Source organism: Chelonoidis abingdonii, chromosome 5, assembly GCF_003597395.2.
Source record: "Chelonoidis abingdonii isolate Lonesome George chromosome 5, CheloAbing_2.0, whole genome shotgun sequence".
Lineage (NCBI taxonomy): Eukaryota > Metazoa > Chordata > Testudines > Testudinidae > Chelonoidis > Chelonoidis abingdonii.
Window position 1 is genome coordinate 66,263,782 of NC_133773.1, and position 20,015 is coordinate 66,283,796.

Consider the following 20,015-nt stretch of genomic DNA (forward strand, 5'->3'; position numbering starts at 1 on the left):
CTGAATCATTGTAGTTGAGATATGAAATTCAAGGAAATGACTGAATTTGCCTAAATTTAGCCCAATGAATATGTAAATTAATGAGGTAATCAGTCAGTTTTAATATTTTTTCATTGCAGTTCTTCAAGTTGCAAAATAGTGAATAAATGTGCACATCCCAGTTGTGATCACAGTATATCATTATATAAAACAAGCCATATATGAGAGGGAAGAACTTTCATGTTCCCTAAATTGACTAGTTTGGTAACATCGTGCAATAATGGGAAAACATTCTGTAATATTTGTTTTTATCTCGACACTTCTGTTGATGAATACACGTGTTTTTGTAGGGGTTTTTTTTTTTTACAAAATATACATGTAGTGCACATTCAGGTCTAATAGTAAATTCCCTGTTCTCTGAATTGCTGCCAAATAAGATTCCTTTTCTTCAAAGGAAATGTTTTTGTCTAGCAGTTGGTTTATCAGTATCAGTCTATTTAAGTATTAATCTTGGCAGTAGATCCAGGAGACTTCTCTTTTGCTTTCTGTTTTCATGTAGTTCATATGACCTTTGTCCTTCGGAATAAGAATACAAATTGCCCCTCCTCTTACTTTGATGAAAAACAGAGCAGGAATTTAAATCCATGACACGTACACAAATATCAAAGCTTATTTACCTCTGAAAAATATATTAACTTCCCCAGTGAGTTAAAAGATTAGCGTGGAAGTGCTTACCTTTATCATGAAAAATACCGTGGGGAACAGGATTATTGTGCCCTTATAGTAAGTCCAGTGGCGAAGAGCTGCAAGATTTTCTACAGCTTTGCTTTTTATATTCTATTTCGACTGGAAATTGCCAGAAAGATAAAATGTGAGTTCATCTCCAGATCCAGATTCAATCTCCCACCAAGTTTATACTGATATCCAAATCCAAGGTTTTAGTTTTGAGGTCTCTCTTTCTTACTTTTTTTTAAAAGTAATAAAATCCCAGTACAACCATTGTATAATCAGCTATTTAAACAATACCTTATAAATATTTGGGTGCTTAATGATTATTCCTATTTCCCTTGATTGAATGTATTTAATTCCTAATTATAAAACACTGGCATGAAAAATTAATGAAGTTGCTGGTCTCAATTAATAAATGTTATGTATGTTGTTTGGTTTTATATATTTAATACTGTAAGAGAAAGGGGATGATTTTTTTAAAAGATTAGGCGCAAGTTGCATTCATATTAGTACAACTGTCCATGCAAATCTGTTTGCATATGTAACTGGCCAGTTCTTCTTTGAGTAGGATCTCTCACTGCACATGTGCTTATACCCCAAACACCTTTGATTAGAAATTTTTGGTAATACTGCTTGTTTGGCCCACACTTGCACCCTTGCGTCCTCATACCCCACGCCAAAGACAGATAGGGCTGCTTGGGGAAACAGCCCTCCATGTCTTCTCAGCTGCCTTGACCTGAGACAGAGTGCTAGTGTGCTCATTTTATTATTCAAATCCTGTCCTTAGTCTTAGATTTCCTTTCCTTTCCTTGATTTTGTAGGGGAGGCGTATTTCGTTCGAGATCCCCATTGTCCCAGAGTATGCCAGGATATGCAGATTTCAGATGTTGCCTCATTTGCTGAGAAGCTATCCCTGTCAATGATGGGCTTTCCCGGTTTGTTCGCTGCTTGGGGGACACACACATTCCCTCATAAGTGTATCGTCCACTCAGCTTTTAAAAGCAGAGCAAGGAAGAATCAGAAAATAAAACTTATGCACTTAAAGATGAAGTATTGTCTCCAGACGGCCTCAGATCCAGGCCAGGAGACCCCTCACACCCCCATCCCTCCATACCTTTCAACCACCGCTCCCCCACCCCAGACATCAGCCTGTGAGTGAGCATAGTGCCCCATCAACATCGGCACAGCCACCTATGCATGCTCGGGAGATATCCTTGGAGGATTCAGGAAAGACTCACAGAAGAGGACTCATTCTCCTCATAAGGGGTCTGCTTCGCAAGAGCCTTGGGATCCTTAAAGTAAAACTGTGTTAGAGACCTTATATCCCATTTCTGGGTACTGCATGGGGTGTAAGCACACATTAAGTGGTACACCCATATGGATATACATCTTGAAGAACTCTAGTTACTGCACTCCTTGTACTATCTCTGCTCTGCCCAGCCCGTCTTCATCAGTACCATCTACTTCCATCAGATAAGATTTACCAAAGTAATTTATGCTCTCTCTATTGATTAGAACCTTTCCCTCTACCAACCCGCCTGATACTCCAGGGTCGTCATAGTTTAAGATGAGCCAGCGCCCCCCTGCTAGTGGGTACCAAACGTCTGTCAGTAGCGAGAGTGACATTCGATTGTCCAGTATCCTCAGAGTGGCAGAGCTCCTCCTTTACATGAGGAGGAGTTCTCTTCAGTCACCCAAATCTCAGTGCATGATTCCTCTACTTAACAAAGGGACTTCCCTCCTGACTGTTTTGGGGAGAGAGAAGAGTTACATTTAAGGATGAACACATGCCTCTGGGCACTGATTCTAGCACCACTGGATGCCACCTCCCATGCTTTATTGACCCCCTCAGTGGCCATACTGAGATCCTTGGGCTGCAGGTCGACAACAATTCTCACAAGTCCCTAGTTTTTCATGTGGGGACCACAGAAAGAGACATTCTCCTACGTTATCTATCCCTGCTCCATTACCTCAGGTACAGGAATCCCTTGAAGAGCAGGAGACCGGCACAGATACGGATGATTCTCTGTCTTTCAGATGAGGCAGTTATGCTGCCTCCAGTTTCTCTAGCTGATGATTTCAAACAATTAATTAAATATATTGCAGACTCTTTACCAGTCCCCTTAGAGGATGTCAGCGAGTCGCAGTCAACCTCCTGGATATTCTTTAGTTGTCAATTTCAGCTAATGTTGGCTTGCAAATTAATGAGTCCCTACTAGACCCTAGCAAAATTTTCTGGCAAACTCTGGCAGTGATACCACAAACATGCAATTATGCTGATAAAAGAATATTACATCCCAGCCCAGAGCCTTGAATTTTTATTTTCACGTCCTGCACCCAACTGTCTGGCTGTGGAAGCAGTGAATGAACAATAGCACATAAAATTCACACCGTATGATAAGGATCAGAAACGCCTTGACTAAGGATGCTGCCTTCCATACCCTGCACATCAGGAGGATGAGGGTCTTTTATTTGGATGGAAGCAGACCATTTAGAAAATTTCCAAGACTGTTGTATCAGTTGCTGAGAGGTCCAAAGGGTCCACAGTCTCCACCCAAGCACTTTCCAGATGGATATCTGGATGTATTCTTTCTTGTTATCGTAGGTATTAGCCCATTCCACAAGGTCTTTCTCTACCATTGTGGCATTACTAAAAAATATTCCCATTGTTGAGATCTGCAAAGCTGCAACTTTGTCTCCACTACATACATTTTCCATGAACTGCATGATGGTTTATTCCTCTAGCTCTTGTCCTTGGGAAAGCGTCTTGTCTTCAGTATTGGACTTGACTCTGAAGCTTCCTCCTTTTGTTATGAAGTAGAGCACCCATAGGAACACTACTTGAAGAAGAAAGAGATTGTTCATCTTGTGGAATAATTTAAGTTCTCTGAGGTGTGTACCTTTGGGTGTTCCTCTACCACCCTCCTTCCCCTCTTCTTCCAAGTTTCTTCTATGAGACAAAGCAGTGGAAAAGGAACTAATGGCAGTTTACCAGTGCAGGCCTATATATACTCAGTGCAGAGCATGAGGATGTGTAGAGTGCATGTGCAGGCTGAATGGGCAGTACTCCAGTCAAAGTACATCTGAACTAGAGAGCCCATAGGAACAGACATCTCAAACTCCAGTTTCTGTATAAGGTGAGTACCCATTCCTTACCTATCCACTTCCTTGCAGGTGCTGCTCTGGTGATCTGTAAAAGGTTCCATTTTTGGGTAGTGGGGAGTTAAAAACAGCACTAACTCTTTCACTTTTTGCAGAAATCCAAAACTTTCTAAGGCAACAAAACAAACACACTCTTTGGGCTCTCAGTATAGGAGTCGAGGACTTAGGATGGGGAGCAGAGTCTATTTAAAAGCGGCTTATAACCCAGACTGGGAGCAGTTCCGTTTTACAGACCAGAGAAACCCAGACTTCCAAGTTGCAAGTCTTATCCTCTGTGGTGGATCCAAATCAATCTTCTGCATCCTCAAAATCTTATGCAGGTCTCACTCTAATATTTTAAAGGTTCCATAAGTGAGTCCTTAAGCCTAGGACTTTCTGCCGTATTAGTAGGTTTCAGATGGTCTCTTGTAGATGAAGTTTTCGGGTCTAAATTCAGGTTAGACCCACCAGATGCATATCAGTTAGGAACTATTCCTGTAAAAAATGTCAGGAGAGGAAAGAGGAGAAGAATGAAAACACAGTGACCCTGATGTCAGAAGTAACTGTGCAGATATATTCCTGTGGTATCATCACTTTTATTGTTCTTTGACCTGCATTTGTGGTTTGTTTGTTTTTCTTCTTCAGACTTACCAGACCAAGTTCTGAGGGTTTTCAAGGCAGACCAGCAAAGTCGTTATATTATGATTAGTAAGGACACAACAGCAAAGGAAGTGGTCATTCAGGCAATTAGAGAGTTTGCTGTAACTGCTACTCCTGATGCGTATTCTTTGTGTGAAGTCTCTGTCACTCCAGAAGGTGTAATCAAGCAAAGGAGGCTTCCAGATCAGCTATCCAAGCTTGCTGATAGGATACAGCTAAGTGGCAGGTGAGACTTTGGTTTATATTATGTCACTTTAATAAGAATTCTAATGCATATTAGTATCTGCAAACTTGTGACAGTCTGTTTTCTCCCTAGAAATATTTCAACTTCAGGTTACTATTCTAAGCTAGTTAGAACATATACATATATATACGTATACATAATTTCAGTCTGTAACTTTTCTCTAGTATACGATGACCTGAGCTCTCAATTTTCTTCTGCTATTTTATTTTTATAGGTATTATCTGAAAAACAACATGGAAACAGAAACATTGTGTTCAGATGAAGATGCTCAGGAATTACTGCGGGAAAGTCAAATTTCCTTACTGCAGCTCAGTACTGTTGAGATGGCTGCTCAGCTCTCCATGCGAAACTTTGAGCTATTTCGTAACATTGAACCCACAGAGTACATAGACGACCTGTTTAAACTCAAATCTAAAACCAATTGTGCTAACTTGAAAAAGTTTGAAGAAGTGATAAACCAAGAAACATTTTGGGTAGCATCTGAGATTCTAAGAGAAACCAATCAGCTAAAAAGAATGAAGATCATTAAACACTTCATTAAGATAGCACTGCACTGCAGGGAATGCAAGAACTTCAACTCCATGTTTGCAATTATCAGGTAAATAAGGGAAAGTTTGTGTGGTTTGTTTTTTTGTTTGTTTGTTTGTTTGTTTTTGTTTTACCGTGAATTCAGTTCAGATTACTCAGGAGTAATACTTCAAACTGAATAGAAATTTGCATTAAACAGAAAGGGAGCTGACTAATGCTATTACCGTCAGCTTTGGACACTCCTAAAAAAGATAGGAAAAGATTTTTTCTCCCCAAGAATCTTGTATCCTGATATTAAAATGTTTGTTGAACTAATCCTTGGAACTCGACTAGCTTTATAAAAACTGAAACTAGAGGAATTAGGGAATACAGAAGTTGTGTAGCATGGGAGGAAAGAGAATTTTGAGATGGATGGCAAAGTTAGAGATACTCAAACTTAGAAAAATAATAAAAAATTTTAGAGGGTCCAGGGGTGAGAATAAGTCCAGGAGCTGCATGGAGGAAGACTATCAAAAGGATTGCATATCCTCTTGTTCTACTCTTGTGGTTGTGCCTATGGAAAAGGTAATAGGGGAGGGTGAATAGTAAAAAGAATTTGCAGTTATAAGAAAGCAGGTGGCTTGTGGTATTTTCTGTCTTGGTGCTTGATCCTTACAAGATACCGAGTTCATCTCATGAAGTGCTATTTGACTTCGCCTCCTGCTTTCCTGTGGGAGTTAGGATGTGCATTACCTCATAGAAGGTGCTCAGTACCCTGCATTTATTGAGTCTTGGTATATTATTGATTGTAGTTTTAGCTGCTTAGACTGTTGACAAAAGAAAAATTGTTCCCAGTGGGAGAGTGTACTATTATCTACCCTATCTGGAGCTGAAGAAAGCAATAGAAGTAATTTGAATGGAGTACTTTGAATTTGGGTATTTGTATTACTATTGTCTGTTCTTAGGGGTTTGTATTTCATGTGCAGAAAATCCAAGTGGGGGAAATTTTGTTATAAAATTCCTTAGATTAAGGTATTTTAATTTTTTTTTAAATCCCCAAAGTAATCTCCTCATCTCAAAAAAGATATACTGGCATTAGAAAAAGTTCAGAAAAGGGCAACTAAAATGATTAGGGGTTTGGAACTGGTCCCATATGAGGAGAGATTAAAGAGGCTAGGACTTTTCAGCTTGGAAAAGAGGAGACCGAGGGGGGATATGATAGAGGTATATAAAATCATGATTGGTGTAGAGAAAGTGAATAAGGAAAAGTTATTTACTTGTTCCCATAATATCAAAACGAGGGGCCACCAAATGAAATTAATGGGCAACAGGTTTAAAGCAAGTAAACGGAAGTTCTTCACACAGTCAACCTGTGGAACTCTTTGCCTGAGGAGGTTGTGAAGGCTAGGACTATATCAGGGTTTAAAAGAGAACTAGATAAAATGATGAAGGTTAAGTCCATTAATGGCTATTAGCCAGGATGGGTAAGGAATGGTGTCCCTAGCCTCTGTTTGTCAGAGAGTGGACATGGATGGCAAGAGAGAGATGACTTGATCTTTAACTGTCAGGTTCACTCCCTCTGAGGTACCTGGCGTTGGCCACTGTCGGTAGACAGGATACTGGGCTGGATGGACCTTCGGTCTGACCCAGTATGGCCGTTATTATGTTCTAATTTTAAATTACAGAATGTAAAAGTAGAAAATGTCTAGTAGCTGTATTAAAGAAATACTTAAACTCTTCAGAATACTTCAAGTTGCGGAAATAAAAAAATATAACACCATAATAATAGAAATGTAAATATCACAAGCTACAAAAAAAGGCTGTTGGCATATGTCGTTATCACCCTTCCATGCAAAATCCTTTGTTTAAAAAAAAAAAAATCATCTCTGCCACTTGTCCTGAAGGTCAGTGGATTTGAATCCCATCAGACCAGAAGAGGAAGAAAATTCTCCAAAATCAGAAACCCTGGCTAGGAATTTGTCAGCGCCCCTGAGGCATTTAAATCTAGGGGCTTAGTTCAGCCACTTCAGCTGAGCTTAAGTCCTGCTTCATAATATGGGGTGAGAGGCAGCCTGTCAGTTTGCTAGGATTTGAACAATAGCTGACTTTATAGATTGATATCAATGCCTCCTTTTCAGCCAGAAGTGAATAGCTAGTCAGGACCACTGGTGTAAAGTACTCCTTTTGCCAACAGCACTAAGGGAGTGGACTACAGGTTTTTCAGCCAGCTGCAGCTCCTGCATATCCTTAAGTATAGAGTCTATTTCAGCAATTCCATCTGGAGGTGACATGGCACATGGATTGTGGCAAAGGAAATGGTCTTAGCACTGTCATCAGATACAGATTTGGAGATAAGCATCTCTGGTCACTGACACAGTCTGGGAATCCAGGAGTGACCGTGAGTCCAGATATACCTAGAGATTGTAAACTTCCATGGTAAAGGGCAGACAACTCCTCTATAGTGGAGGGCGATACCAATCTGGGTATACTGCATTGTATAGATTCCATCAGTCATTATAGTTAATATAACCTTTAAGATATGCATTTTCATAACAGATTTATTGTGTAGATTTTATAATGCACATTTTCAAAATGAAATTTTTGCTTACCAGTATTTGCATTTGATTGGTATATTGCTGCACTACAACACTTTGCCTGATATGGGATATGATACTTCTGCTACACAAAATTGTATAGTTTTATATTTGGGTGTTGCAGTTTTCTTTCTATTAAATTTGCATAGTTTGTAAATAGTTAAATAGTTTGTATTTAATTGGACAAACAAAACAAAACCCTAATGAACTGTTTTCAGTGGCCTGAATTTGGCACCGGTTGCAAGGCTCCGCACTACTTGGGAAAAACTTCCAAGCAAATATGAGAAGCTGTTTCAAGATCTTCAAGACTTGTTTGATCCATCTAGGAACATGGCAAAATATCGTAATGTCCTGAACAGCCAAAACCTACAGCCTCCCATTATTCCTCTCTTCCCTGTTATCAAAAAGGACCTTACATTCCTTCATGAAGGTAAATGCAAAATAGCTTGAGTCTTTATCTCCACAGAAAATGGATTTTGCAGCCTAGTAGCTGATACCATTATTATTTACTTGTCGTCTTCTTATGAAATATAGGAAATGACTCAAAAGTGGAAGGCTTGGTCAATTTTGAGAAGCTGAGAATGATCGCAAAAGAGATTCGTCATGTTGGTCGAATGGCTTCTGTTAACATGGATCCTGCTGTAATGTTCAGGACTAGGTAGGTTTGTCTTCAACAGAGCTTCAGTTGATTGGGACAAAAAGTTGAGTATCAATAATAAGATAAGTAATTCTCTAGTGCCCCTCCACAGCCCTTAACAAAAGAAACATTGCAAATTAAATAATGGAAGATGAGACTTTATCTTCCCACCTGTGGGGCCTCTTGTTCTTTCTATGCCTGGAACTCTCATAGAAGTCAATTGGAGTTTTCAGTTACAAGATTGGACTGTATAATTTCTATATCACTGGTAGTATTACAGTGTTATAGATATACAATGTTTCATTCGCTACCTTGTACCACTTTTAGGTAATCACAGTTACGTACTGTATCCACATTTTAAAATCAGTTTTAAAAAGGAAAGCAATTATAGATTTTACCATGGAGGAAACAGTGTTTTATATTCTCCCACTGACAACCAATTTGCCTGATTCCATGATGAGATCCCACCAATTCATAGTCTGAATAAAGATATTCTATCTCACTATGTACTGTATTAGAGGAAAGTTTATGTATGAAATGTTGATGCATACGACAGTCTAAATTGCTCACAGTTTACTACAAATAGGAATATTTGAACTTCAGCAAAAATCAATGGTGCTGGAGAATGTGAAGTGATTGCTGTTTGGTTTTGTGTAGAGATAGTGTAATGCACTCTCGCTTAATTTGAATGAGAAGAGTTTTTAATATCTGATTGTGCGCCTCAGATAAGGCTGTTTTAATGTTTGTAGGCTTCTAGTACTGCTTGTCCTGAGGTCTGGTCTTTTCTTTCTGAGCTTGTGTTCTTTCTCTGTCTCTTCCTAAACCCATGCTTCACTCTTCATGGCTCTCACTTGCAGGAAGAAGAAATGGAGGAGTTTGGGGTAAGTGGTTGGAGACAACACACACAGACAAACATTCTTTTCTGACCATTTGCATTGTTTTTCTACTTGCTGTCTTTAATTTTCTGATGCTTTGACATTTTTTTTTTTAACCCTTTTGTACTTACAATAAGTTTAATCCAATGGTGCTTTTGCTTTTGAGGTCAAAAACACAAGAGCTGTGAAACTATTTACAGATATTTTTGAGTGGGATTTGGGGAAGGGTTGTTTATTTAGCACACCAATACAATTGACTTTAATATAACCAGTCTGGCTTGTAATAGAAAGGAAATTCCAAAATAGAATGGGGATAGCTCTACAACTAAAATTTAGAACTAATTTACATATGCCTGATAAATGACTGAAAATGAAATCCACTGATGTTAAAAACTGAAGTATCATGTTTTTTACAGCTCAACTAACTATATTTTCACTCTAAATCCAGCCTCCATTTTTTACTCTTAACAAATCAGGAGCCGCAAATAGCTTCCATATATACATACACAAATTGAAATGCATGACGTTTATTTCCTCATTGACTAATTGATCATTTGTTTAACAAAAAGCTCATCGTACTCAAGTTAGGGCATAAAAAAAGATTTTTTTTCTTCATTACTATTGAAATTGAGGTCTTTATAAACCCAGATTAAGACTATGTTGAAGATACTTTCTAGATAATTTGTATTTAAATTTGAGGCTCAGCTACAGTTGTCTGTCAGCATTGCCTTGCTGCATGAGCTTGTCTTAATGTTCCAACCTTCTCAGTAGCTGACTTTTGTGAGAGGGCTATCATGAATGCTTTTCTAGATGTGTGAAGGGAGATTGCCTAGTTGGAGCAGAATAGGTTCCAGGCACTTACTTTATTTAATTATACATAAATTATTATTTTTAACCAAATAAAGAGATTTCTTGATCCTCATCTTCTATCTGTTATAGCTGTTTGACTTACTGGAATGAGGCATGTAAGCTTTGACCGTAGACTGACATTCATGGAATCTTTTGCATGTTTCCAGTTTATGAAGTGATACTGTGCTGGACTAAGTCTATCTTTCTCCTCTTTCCCACTTCACTTCAGGTCTCTCAGCCAGGGCAGTACAAATGCAGCAGTGCTAGATGTTGCACAAACAGGGGGACACAAAAAGCGGGTACGTCGCAGCTCCTTTCTCAATGCCAAAAAACTGTATGAAGATGCTCAAATGGCACGAAAAGTGAAGCAGTACCTCTCTAACTTGGACCTGGAAATGGATGAAGAGAGCCTCCAGACACTGTCTCTGCAGTGTGAGCCAGCTACCAACACATGTGAGCTTTTTCATGAAATAAGCATTATAAATAGCTGCTTATATCTGCATGTAACTTAACTTCTGGTCTATATCTTCCTGTCACTTAAATGCCTGTTCTCTGAGCTCTGTTATGTGGAAAGGTCAGCAAAGATTTTATAATTAAAAACAATATGTGTTTTAAAGGAATTAAAGCTCTCTCCCTCCCTTTGCCTCTTTAAAATGGTATAGATACCGCAATCCTCATTGTATCTTAACTCCTTTTAATTAAACTCAGTAGTTTTGAACCTTTTACTTAAAGATTGCTGAAACAGAAGTTAATTCCTTGTTTCTTCCATTTATTACAAAGTACCGAAGAATCCAGGGGACAAACGGTCTGGGAAACAGGAAACATCACCAGTGGCACCTAGGGCAGGAATTCAGCAGAAGGTGCAGCAGCAGCATAAAATAAACCAAGCATTGCAGGTCCCTGCTGTGTCCCTCTATCCCTCTCGCAAGAAAGTACCGGTGAAAGACCTCCCACCATTTGGTAAGTGAAATGAACAGGCGGGTGTGTGTTGTTAAAAAGGTTTGAATGTTTTTGTATAGTTCAAGCGGGTGTATTTTTGAACTGGTGAAATATTTTAACGTTTAGTTCAAGTTAGTGCTCTCAATTATCCCTCTGTCAGTTTAGACAGCATATATAAATCCTCCTAGCAGATAAACAGGAGAAAACTACTCCTAGTAACGGGGTCTGGCTGGCTTATCCTTTTCAGTTGTAGACTTGTTTCCATCCACTGATAATAGGTCTTCTGGCTGGTGCACTAGACCCTTGGGCTTAAATTTTCAAGTCACTAATGATTTTGCTTGTCTCCATTTTTGAGTGATCAGTCTGAGAGACCATAAAGGGGCCTGATTTTCAAAAGTGTTTGAGCATCTGCCCTCCAGAAATCAGGCCTGTCCAAGGTATGTCAAGTTGAGTACCCCCAGTCACTAATCACTTTTGAAAATGTGGGCTGTAGCTTTTAACTATTTCATTTGACACTTGCCCTTCACCACCATGTTCCCCCAAATCTTTTTCTATTGCAGTGCTAAAGTTCCGCTGTTTGGGATGCCACAGATTGAAATAGGAGAATGGTAATGTTTTGTAAATAATTCGATTTCTCCACGTCTTTCTCTGGCAGCTAAAGTAGCTCATCCTGTTGCAGAGTTTGAAGTAGTCTGAAATTTTTCATATCTGATTTGAATTAAAAACATATTCTCAAATTTGTTTCTAAGCAGGATACTCTAGCTATCCCCTTTATACAGGGAGTGATTTTCCAGAAACGTTGCTCTATTCTGTCACCACCTGCTAGTAGGGTCTCTCATACCTATTGTTTAGGCTACAAAAGAGGGATTTTAAAAAATGAACACCAAATGAGCAAGAAATAATGTAGTATTAGTCTAGTTTTGTAGATTCTGCTGTCTAGGGGATCAAATAAACTGTGTTAATCAAATAATTCTGGATTATTGATTGCAACACTGCAGTCCTCTAGATCAAATGCAAATTCTGTAGCATGCTTTGAAAAAATAACTCCACCCTTGAAATTTGCAGAGCTGTCACATGTAGATCAATCTGCACTTTTAATCAGCAAACTTGATGCCTGTTTCATGAGAGCAGTTCTTCAGTCTTTGCTCTCTAGGAGTTGTTACTGCTAGTCTCCCAAAATATAGGGTTTGTGCAGAGACAGTTCTCAAAGGAGAAAGGAAGAAAGGCAACTCTAGGAATATATTGCACCACCAGATGTTCACTTGCCCAACTTTCCGCACCACTTTCTTTGGTGATAGTCTAAGCTATTTTGAATAGCCAAAGCAACTGAAGAGCAGCTGAGGTCCTTTTATGTAACCTTTCAATAAACATTGGAATCTCTGAGGGATTGTGAACAACTCCACCTTTTTTTCTAGTTTTGATCTCCCAGTACTTATCACACGCATCTCCCAGGTGTTAGATCTGCAGAGAAAATATTTTGGAACACGAGTTACAGGAGATCTTTTCGATGTACAGGTAGAAACCCAGACATGCAATATTTTGCTAGTAGATATGAACTGGAATCTAAAACAGAGTGGTCCAATTTCATTGTCAAAGCTGAGTAAAATACAGAAATAAATGGAAGTAAATTATTTATTTTTATTTTAGATTATTAAAAGTGGTATTACAGAGATGAGGTGGGCTAGGTAATTTTTTTTTTTTTTTATTGGACCAGCTTCTGTGGGTGAGAGAGACAAGCTTTTGAGCTACGCAGAGCTCTTCTTCAGGTCTGGGAAGCTTAGGCTATGTCTACACTAGAGACTTTACAGTGGCACAGCTGTGCTGCTGTAAGGTTTATGTGTACACTCTATGCCCGTGAAAGAGAGGTCTCCCATCAGCATAATTAAACCACTCCCAGCAAGCAGCGGTAACTACATCATCGGGAGAGCGTCTCCCACCAACATAGCGCTGTCCACAACGATGCTTACTTCATTGTAACTTGTGCTGGTCAGTAGTGTGTTTTTGCATATCCCTGTGTGACGTAAGTTTTACCGACAAAAATGCAAGTGTAGACATAGCCGTACTCAGCGTGTCATAGCTGAATACAAGGTGGAACAGATCGTTTAGCATAAATAGTTAACACATGTTTCAAGGGAACATTCAAGGTGAAGTGGCCTGTTAACACCCTTCAAGTGATAGGGAGGAAAGGAAGGCGGGGAGGGGCTGGGAGGGAAGCAGCTGGAAGCGTTGTTAGTGGGTTGTAGATAGCTGTAATAAGCCATAAATCAAGTGTGTCTATTCAGTCCATGATTTTTAGTGTCTAGTGAAGTTATGAATTTAAGCTCCCAGGCTCGTCTTTTGAAAGTGTTGTGCAGGTTTCCTGTGAGGATGAGTTCACTCAAAGTGGTATTAGTAAATCAAGGAAGATAAATATTTTATCTTTACAGGGTCCCTATAATGCATTGTAAAATTAACAAGCGTATATATTTCCAGCTTAATACATTCATTCATTCATTCATTCTTCCTTAAAGGCATTAACTCCCCGCAAGCTTTAAAGAAAATTCTTTCATTGTCTGAAGAAGGAAGTTCGGACCGTCACAAGAAACAAGCGGAAGACACAATGTCAAATGCATCTTCACAGTTGTCTTCTCCTCCCACATCACCACACACCTCTCCAAGGAAAGGTATAAGATGTGCAACACTTTCCCTTCCTTTTCCTGAAATCTGTAGGCTTTAGAAATAACTGTGAGGGGATCTTGGAGACTAATGGCTTGTCTAGATGAACAATTAGGACACAGCAAGCTGGGATGTAAATCTGCAGCACACTAACTGTTCATGTGGACTCTGCTACCAAACTAAAAGTTCACTATTGCACACTGATCTACTTGCATCTCAAAGCAGAATAAGTCAAAATGCCCTTTCATTGTGTAGTAGCATGGTCCACACGGACATTTAGTGCACAGCAGACTAACGCACTGTAGATTTACACCACAGTTTGCTGCACACTACCTGTGTGTCTAGATAAACCGTAAGGGTGACATCTTTCCCTACTTATGCTGCCACATGAGGATTGGCAGGGAAGTGGAATAGTGGTGCCCAAGGGGATGCCTCAGGAGCCATCCTGTTATCAAAACACAGGAAGATGGGTTTAGAGCAGTGGTCCCCAACGCGGTGGCCGCGGGCACCATGGCACCTGCGTGGGCATCTTAATGCACCCGCGTCCTGGACCCTGGGAGAGCACCCACCGAAATGTCACCGAATTTCAGCAGCATTTCGGTGGGGACGCCTCTCGTTGACGACGCTTGTCTCCAACAAGTGATGTCATCGAGAGGCATCACCCCCGAATTTCAGCAGGGAAGCCTCTCGATGACGCCACTTGCTGTCGACAATTCAGCGGCATTTCGGCGGGTGCTCCACCGCCGCAGTGATCCTTCGTCTGCCAGATGAAAAGGTTGGGGACCACTAGTTTAGAGTATCCTGGAGCCATCACACTAAGCAACTCTCCTTACTGCTACTTCAGAGAAAACATGTCTCTTTCAGTTGCATCCTACCAAAGGCAGCATACATGGGCAGAAGTTCAGAGCTCATAGTGGCACCATAGAGCATCACTGGGTATAATAACCAAGCCCTCTGCTGATTTCTAAAGGAATTACTAGGTTAAAATCATGCCTGCCTGCTGTGCAATTGTGATGGATGGAGAGGGACCTATGCAAGATAGCAGGATATTCTGTAGAGTGTTAAAGACTCAGATCACTAAAGCATTACATTTCTTATACACGAACACCTTAGTCATCCCAAGAATCAAGGTGGAAGTTTGACACATGGCTTTGCACAATAAGCCTTTCTTGTCTGAGTTAGTTTCTATTAATTATCTTAAAATATACTAGTAGAGATTACTGTCCAGTGTGACTGGCCAAAACTGCAAATGAATTTAAACAAGATGATTTAAGACTCCTGATGAATTTCTGTCCTGTTTCCTTTTTCATTGTACTGGCTCTGGTTGTTAATTAAGAGAAAAAAGATCAAGTGCAAAAAAAAAATGTCACTGTAGAAATGGAATAACATATTCCTATAGCAGGTAATCTCAAGGTCATTTTCTCCTCGTATCCTTTTCAGAATAACATAGAAATCAATTTTAATGGCTGCATGAGAGAAAGTTGTATTAAAAAATCTATGTCAGAGTTGAGACCCGCACAGTAAGAGCTCAGACTTGTGATAGAGCTTGGACAGTTCTAGATTTCACTATAGTAATAACTCCCACCAAATTGCACTGTGATGCTGAGAAATTGAAACTTGTGTGCATTTCATCTGGGTATCACTCTCTCCTGTGTCTGGCAAATGGATATCTAAACTCTATTCTCATCCTATTGTTAGGTGGCAGTGGCAATCAGCTGAGATATTGTGGCGCCAGACAGTCAGATCTAACCAGTTCCTCCTCTTCTCTTGAAAGTGAGAACAGTAACAAGAATAGCAATGCGCCAGAGACCCATAGGATAGGTAGGGCTTACAAAACCAAAAGGCAAAAGATCACATGTGCAATTGGCTAATGTTTTTAAAAGGGATGAGGGGTCTGTCCTTCAAAAGTACAACTACATATCCAAAAGCACTGCCGAAGTGAGCTTTTTTTAAGGGTGAGATAGAGGAGGATTTTAAGGAGAAAATCCTTTGATAATCAGCTCAAGTCTTTGTAAGATCTCAGCATAATTTTATCTTGTAGACTTTAGCAAGGTGTGAATTTATATGAATTTGATCACATTCTGTCAAGGCCAGTGCATTTATTGAAAAAGGAATCGGGATCAGATAAATGAAGAGGAAATGTAGTACTGTGTATTTGGTAAAGCAATCTGTGAAAATGGTTCTAAACTTCAAAGTATTTCCATGATTTAGAGGCACCATGAACTAATGTGCTTTCTCTCTTAACTTTAATCAGATTTGACAGTGTTAGGGACAGATCCTCAGCTAGTATGAACTGCGTAGCTCCACTGAAATCTCTTTGAAGCTTAATGGTGATTTTCAAACTAAAAATTATAATTGCATGCTTACATACAAAAGTATGTTGTTGAATGGCCTCTCACATATGTTTTTAATTCTTTTTATACAACACCTTGTACAATGACTAGGGATCCTGGTCATTACAGTAATACAAATATTTTGTAATAAAAATAATAGCTGATAGGGCATTCATCACAAAATTACATTTTAATAATTTAACTTCCTAAAGAACTGCTTTTAGGATAAACTTTCTAAGACTATGTGTACACTACCACTTATGTCAGTATAACTTATGTCGCTCAGGGATGTGACTAAGGGTTTGGCTACACTTGCATCTGTACAGCGCTGGGAGTTACAGCTGTCTTCGTACAGCTGTGTAGGGAAAGCGCTGCAGTGTGGCCACACTGACAGCTATCAGCACTGCAGTGTGGCCACATTTGCAGCATTTGCAGCGCTGTTGGGAGTGGTGCATTATGGGCAGCTATCCCAGCGTTCAAGTGGCTGCAACGTGCTTTTCAAAAGAGAGGGGTGGGGTGAATTGTGACAGGGAGCGTGGGAGAGAGAGAGAGTGTGGATTTTTGGAGCCGACACTGTGTCTGCTTACTGCCTTGCCAGTTCCAACCACTTCCCCCACCCCTCTTCATTCACTCTTAAATGCAAATAGCCTTCAGACCAGATAAGCAGCTGCTCCCACGGACTCCCTCTCCCCCCCACCTCCATTGTGCTGTTTCTCTCCTCAAGCAAACACTAGCTCTGGACATTCCCTGCCTGCCTCTGCTCGAGCAAACAATTGCTGTGTTTGTTTTTTAGATAAGCAGCTCCGGGAGCCCCGATTTCACAATGAAACAAAGAGAGTTCTTTAGTTAAAAGCATTATGGGAAAATTCTGGAGGTCAGTTACAGCGTAGTAAGATTAATCACTGTTTACACTGGCACTCCAGCGCTGCAGCACCAGCGCTGTTCTCTTTATTCCTCTCGTCCATGTGGGGTACAACCAGCGCTGTAGCCAGGGAGATACATCTCTGTATGTGCCTTGCCAGTGTGGATGAGGAATAAGTTACAGCGCTGTAAAGCCACCGCCAGCGCTGTAACTCTCAAGTGTAGCCAAGCCCTAAGCCACCCTTTGAGCAACATAAGTTACATTGACCTAAGCGCTGGTGTGGACAGCACTATGTCGGTGGGAGAACTTCTCCCACCAAATAACTACAGCCGCTTGTTGGGGGTAGATTAATTAAGTCAACGGGAGAGCTCTCTCCCATCAGCTTTAGATCATCTGTACTAGAGAGCATGCATCAGTGCAGCTGCACTGCTGTAAGAGATCTAGTGTAGCCATAGCCTAGAAAATGTTAATTGCCTGAAAACAAAGGATTAGATGGCCAGCTCAGGTTTAGCTGACAAATCTTACATGCAGTGCTATAATCAAGGCCCATATTTGCGATGTGATCAATCATCTACATGCAAAGTGTGAATTCTGCTGTTTTCTATGCTATCATGCAAATGGCCCAAGTGCCGAAGTATTCTTGACTCTATTTGTTCAAAATGTGGAGACAAAATGAAGGAACATGTTAAAGTAAATGACTTTGTCTTGGAGGGAATGACTCTTGTAGCCCCTCACATAAGCAGAACATGCACTAGAAACCTGTTTGGATAAATTAGACAGTGAAGGTCAGATGAATGGTACATAGGAATGTAGGAATTGCCATACTATCAGGCCTAAGGTCCATGTGATCCAGTATTCTGTCTCTGTCAGTGGCCAGTACTAGAAGCATCAGAGGAACCTTTAAGAAACCAGCAGTAGGTACATATAAAATAATCTGCTCCCCCACATAGGTTTCATCCTGATCTCTGTTAGAGATTGGCTTAAACCCTGAAGTATGAGACTTAATATTCCATCCAAAATTTCTGCTATGATTTAATTATTGTAACTCTGGATATTCTGGTATATCATCAATGTCAAATCCCTTTTTAATTCTTGCTACTTTCTTGGCCTCAGTTACTTCCTGTGGGAATGAGTTCCACATGTGAGTTCCACACTGTGTGAAAAAGTATTTCCTATTATCAGTTTTGAATTTGCCACTGTTTAATTTTTCCAAATGTTGTCAAATGTGTAATTTCATTGCAATATAAGACAGAGAGCAGAAGTTCTTAATTTGCCTTCTCTATACTATACACATAGATATACATTGGAATTGGAACTGCAGAATTAAGTGTTCAACAATTGTTTACCTTCTGTCATCAAACAACAGAAATCCCCAATAACATTTTTAAATGGTGGTGTTTCCCAAATATTTGCTTTGTTTTGACTTCTTTTGTCCAAAAGAAATACAAGCAGTGGTGAAGAAAGTAAACCAAATGTTAGAATGGGACCAAGAGATGGGATGGAGAAAAAGGAAAATACTTCAATAATATCTAATTCAGTGTAAAATCCTCATCTAAAATAGTGTGTTTAGTTCTGGTTACCCCACCTCCAAAAAGGTTTTGGAAGAATTATGGAAGAGGGTTTAGAGCACTGGCTCTCAGACATGTTTACTGGTGACTCCTTTCACATAGTCTCTGAGTGTAACCCCCTTTAAATTAAAAACACTTTTTAATATAAATTTAATACCATTATAAATGCTGGAGGCAAAGCAGGGTTTGGGGTGGAGGTTGACAGTTTGCGACCCCCCATGTAATAACCTCACAACCCTCAGTTTGAGAACCTTTGGTAAGGTGAGGGGAATGATTAAGAGAATGGAAAAACTCTCATATGAAGAGAGATTGAAAAGATTAAGATTGGTTACCATTGGAGATGAGTAAGAGAAGGGATAGGGTAAAAAATAATTTTTGTAAGAGAGGGTAGATCAGGATCTTCTGCTCACTTTATTTCATAATATGAACTTGAAAGCTGGTAAATTCAAAACTAGTAAAAGAAAATAATTTTTCACAACTAGCTTGTGGAATGTGTTGCAGGTATAACTGAGGCCAAAAGCATAGCAGAATTGAAAAATGGAAGATATTTACATAGGTAACGTATGTCCAGAGTTGTTTTAGCAAATACTTAAAGGTTTGGAAGGAATGTAATTCCTCATACTTCAGGACTGAAAGCAAACTTTAACTACTGGGGGTTAGAAGGGAACTTTCTCTAGGGACAGAGGGTAACACTGTAAGGTATTTTGCACCTTTCCTGCATGGCTCACTGTTGAAAACATGATCCTGGACTACATAGGCCACTGGCCTCATCCATCATGGCAGTTCCTATGTTCCAAGCCCCCCGCTAGTCTGTGTTAACATACATAGACATAAACAATACTGCAAGATTGGGTGTTATGTCCTACAGAGGGAAATGTTTTAATATAATTCTAGAGATCCAAAACCACCAGGAAGTGATAAATTTGGCAGTAGTTTTGTAAAGAAGAGATCAGACTTTTCTAAATACAAATATTTCATGTTGCCACTGATCTTTAAACCTACATTCAGAAATAAAACGACCCCATTTGAATGATGGTCTTGTTGCATATTTTTGTTGCATACAGTACTGCTCTTCTTAATGAAATGTATCCGTAATTGTATTTGCTCCAATAGTACTGATTTTGAATATCTATGCTAATGCTTGAACTTTTCTTTAAGAAGTCTTTTGGCTGTAAATTTAGAATGTCTATTTAATGTTATTCTGATCCTTATGCAGGTTATACTTTGGCTCCCAGTGGCACCGTGGATAACTTTTCAGATTCTAGTCACAGCGAAATTTCTTCCAGATCTAGTATTGTCAGCAATTCTTCATTTGACTCCATGCCAGTGTCACTGAATGATGAGAGGAGACAGAGGCATTCTGTCAGCATTGTGGAGACTAATCTTGGTGTGGGGAGAATTGATAGAAGAGCCATGATTGAACCAGATCAATACAGCTTAGGG

General features: G+C 39.7%; 1 protein-coding gene across 8 annotated transcripts in view; it reads left to right on the top strand.

The window, feature by feature from the left end:
* The window catches only part of RAPGEF2 (Rap guanine nucleotide exchange factor 2), a 324,533-nt gene that overhangs the window by 295,532 nt on the left and 8,986 nt on the right, over nucleotides 1–20,015 (top strand). For 7 of the 8 annotated variants that reach the window (XM_032803442.2, XM_032803445.2, XM_032803447.2 and 4 more), the window contains 9 exons: nucleotides 4,495–4,735; nucleotides 4,968–5,351; nucleotides 8,073–8,284; nucleotides 8,389–8,512; nucleotides 9,349–9,372; nucleotides 10,445–10,668; nucleotides 10,996–11,175; nucleotides 13,665–13,817; nucleotides 19,789–20,014. In XM_032803442.2, coding sequence (XP_032659333.1) covers nucleotides 4,495–4,735; nucleotides 4,968–5,351; nucleotides 8,073–8,284; nucleotides 8,389–8,512; nucleotides 9,349–9,372; nucleotides 10,445–10,668; nucleotides 10,996–11,175; nucleotides 13,665–13,817; nucleotides 19,789–20,014 — 1,768 coding nt within the window. The remainder of the gene's footprint in view (nucleotides 1–4,494; nucleotides 4,736–4,967; nucleotides 5,352–8,072; nucleotides 8,285–8,388; nucleotides 8,513–9,348; nucleotides 9,373–10,444; nucleotides 10,669–10,995; nucleotides 11,176–13,664; nucleotides 13,818–19,788; nucleotide 20,015) is intronic. The other variant, XM_032803444.2, reaches the window with a different exon arrangement.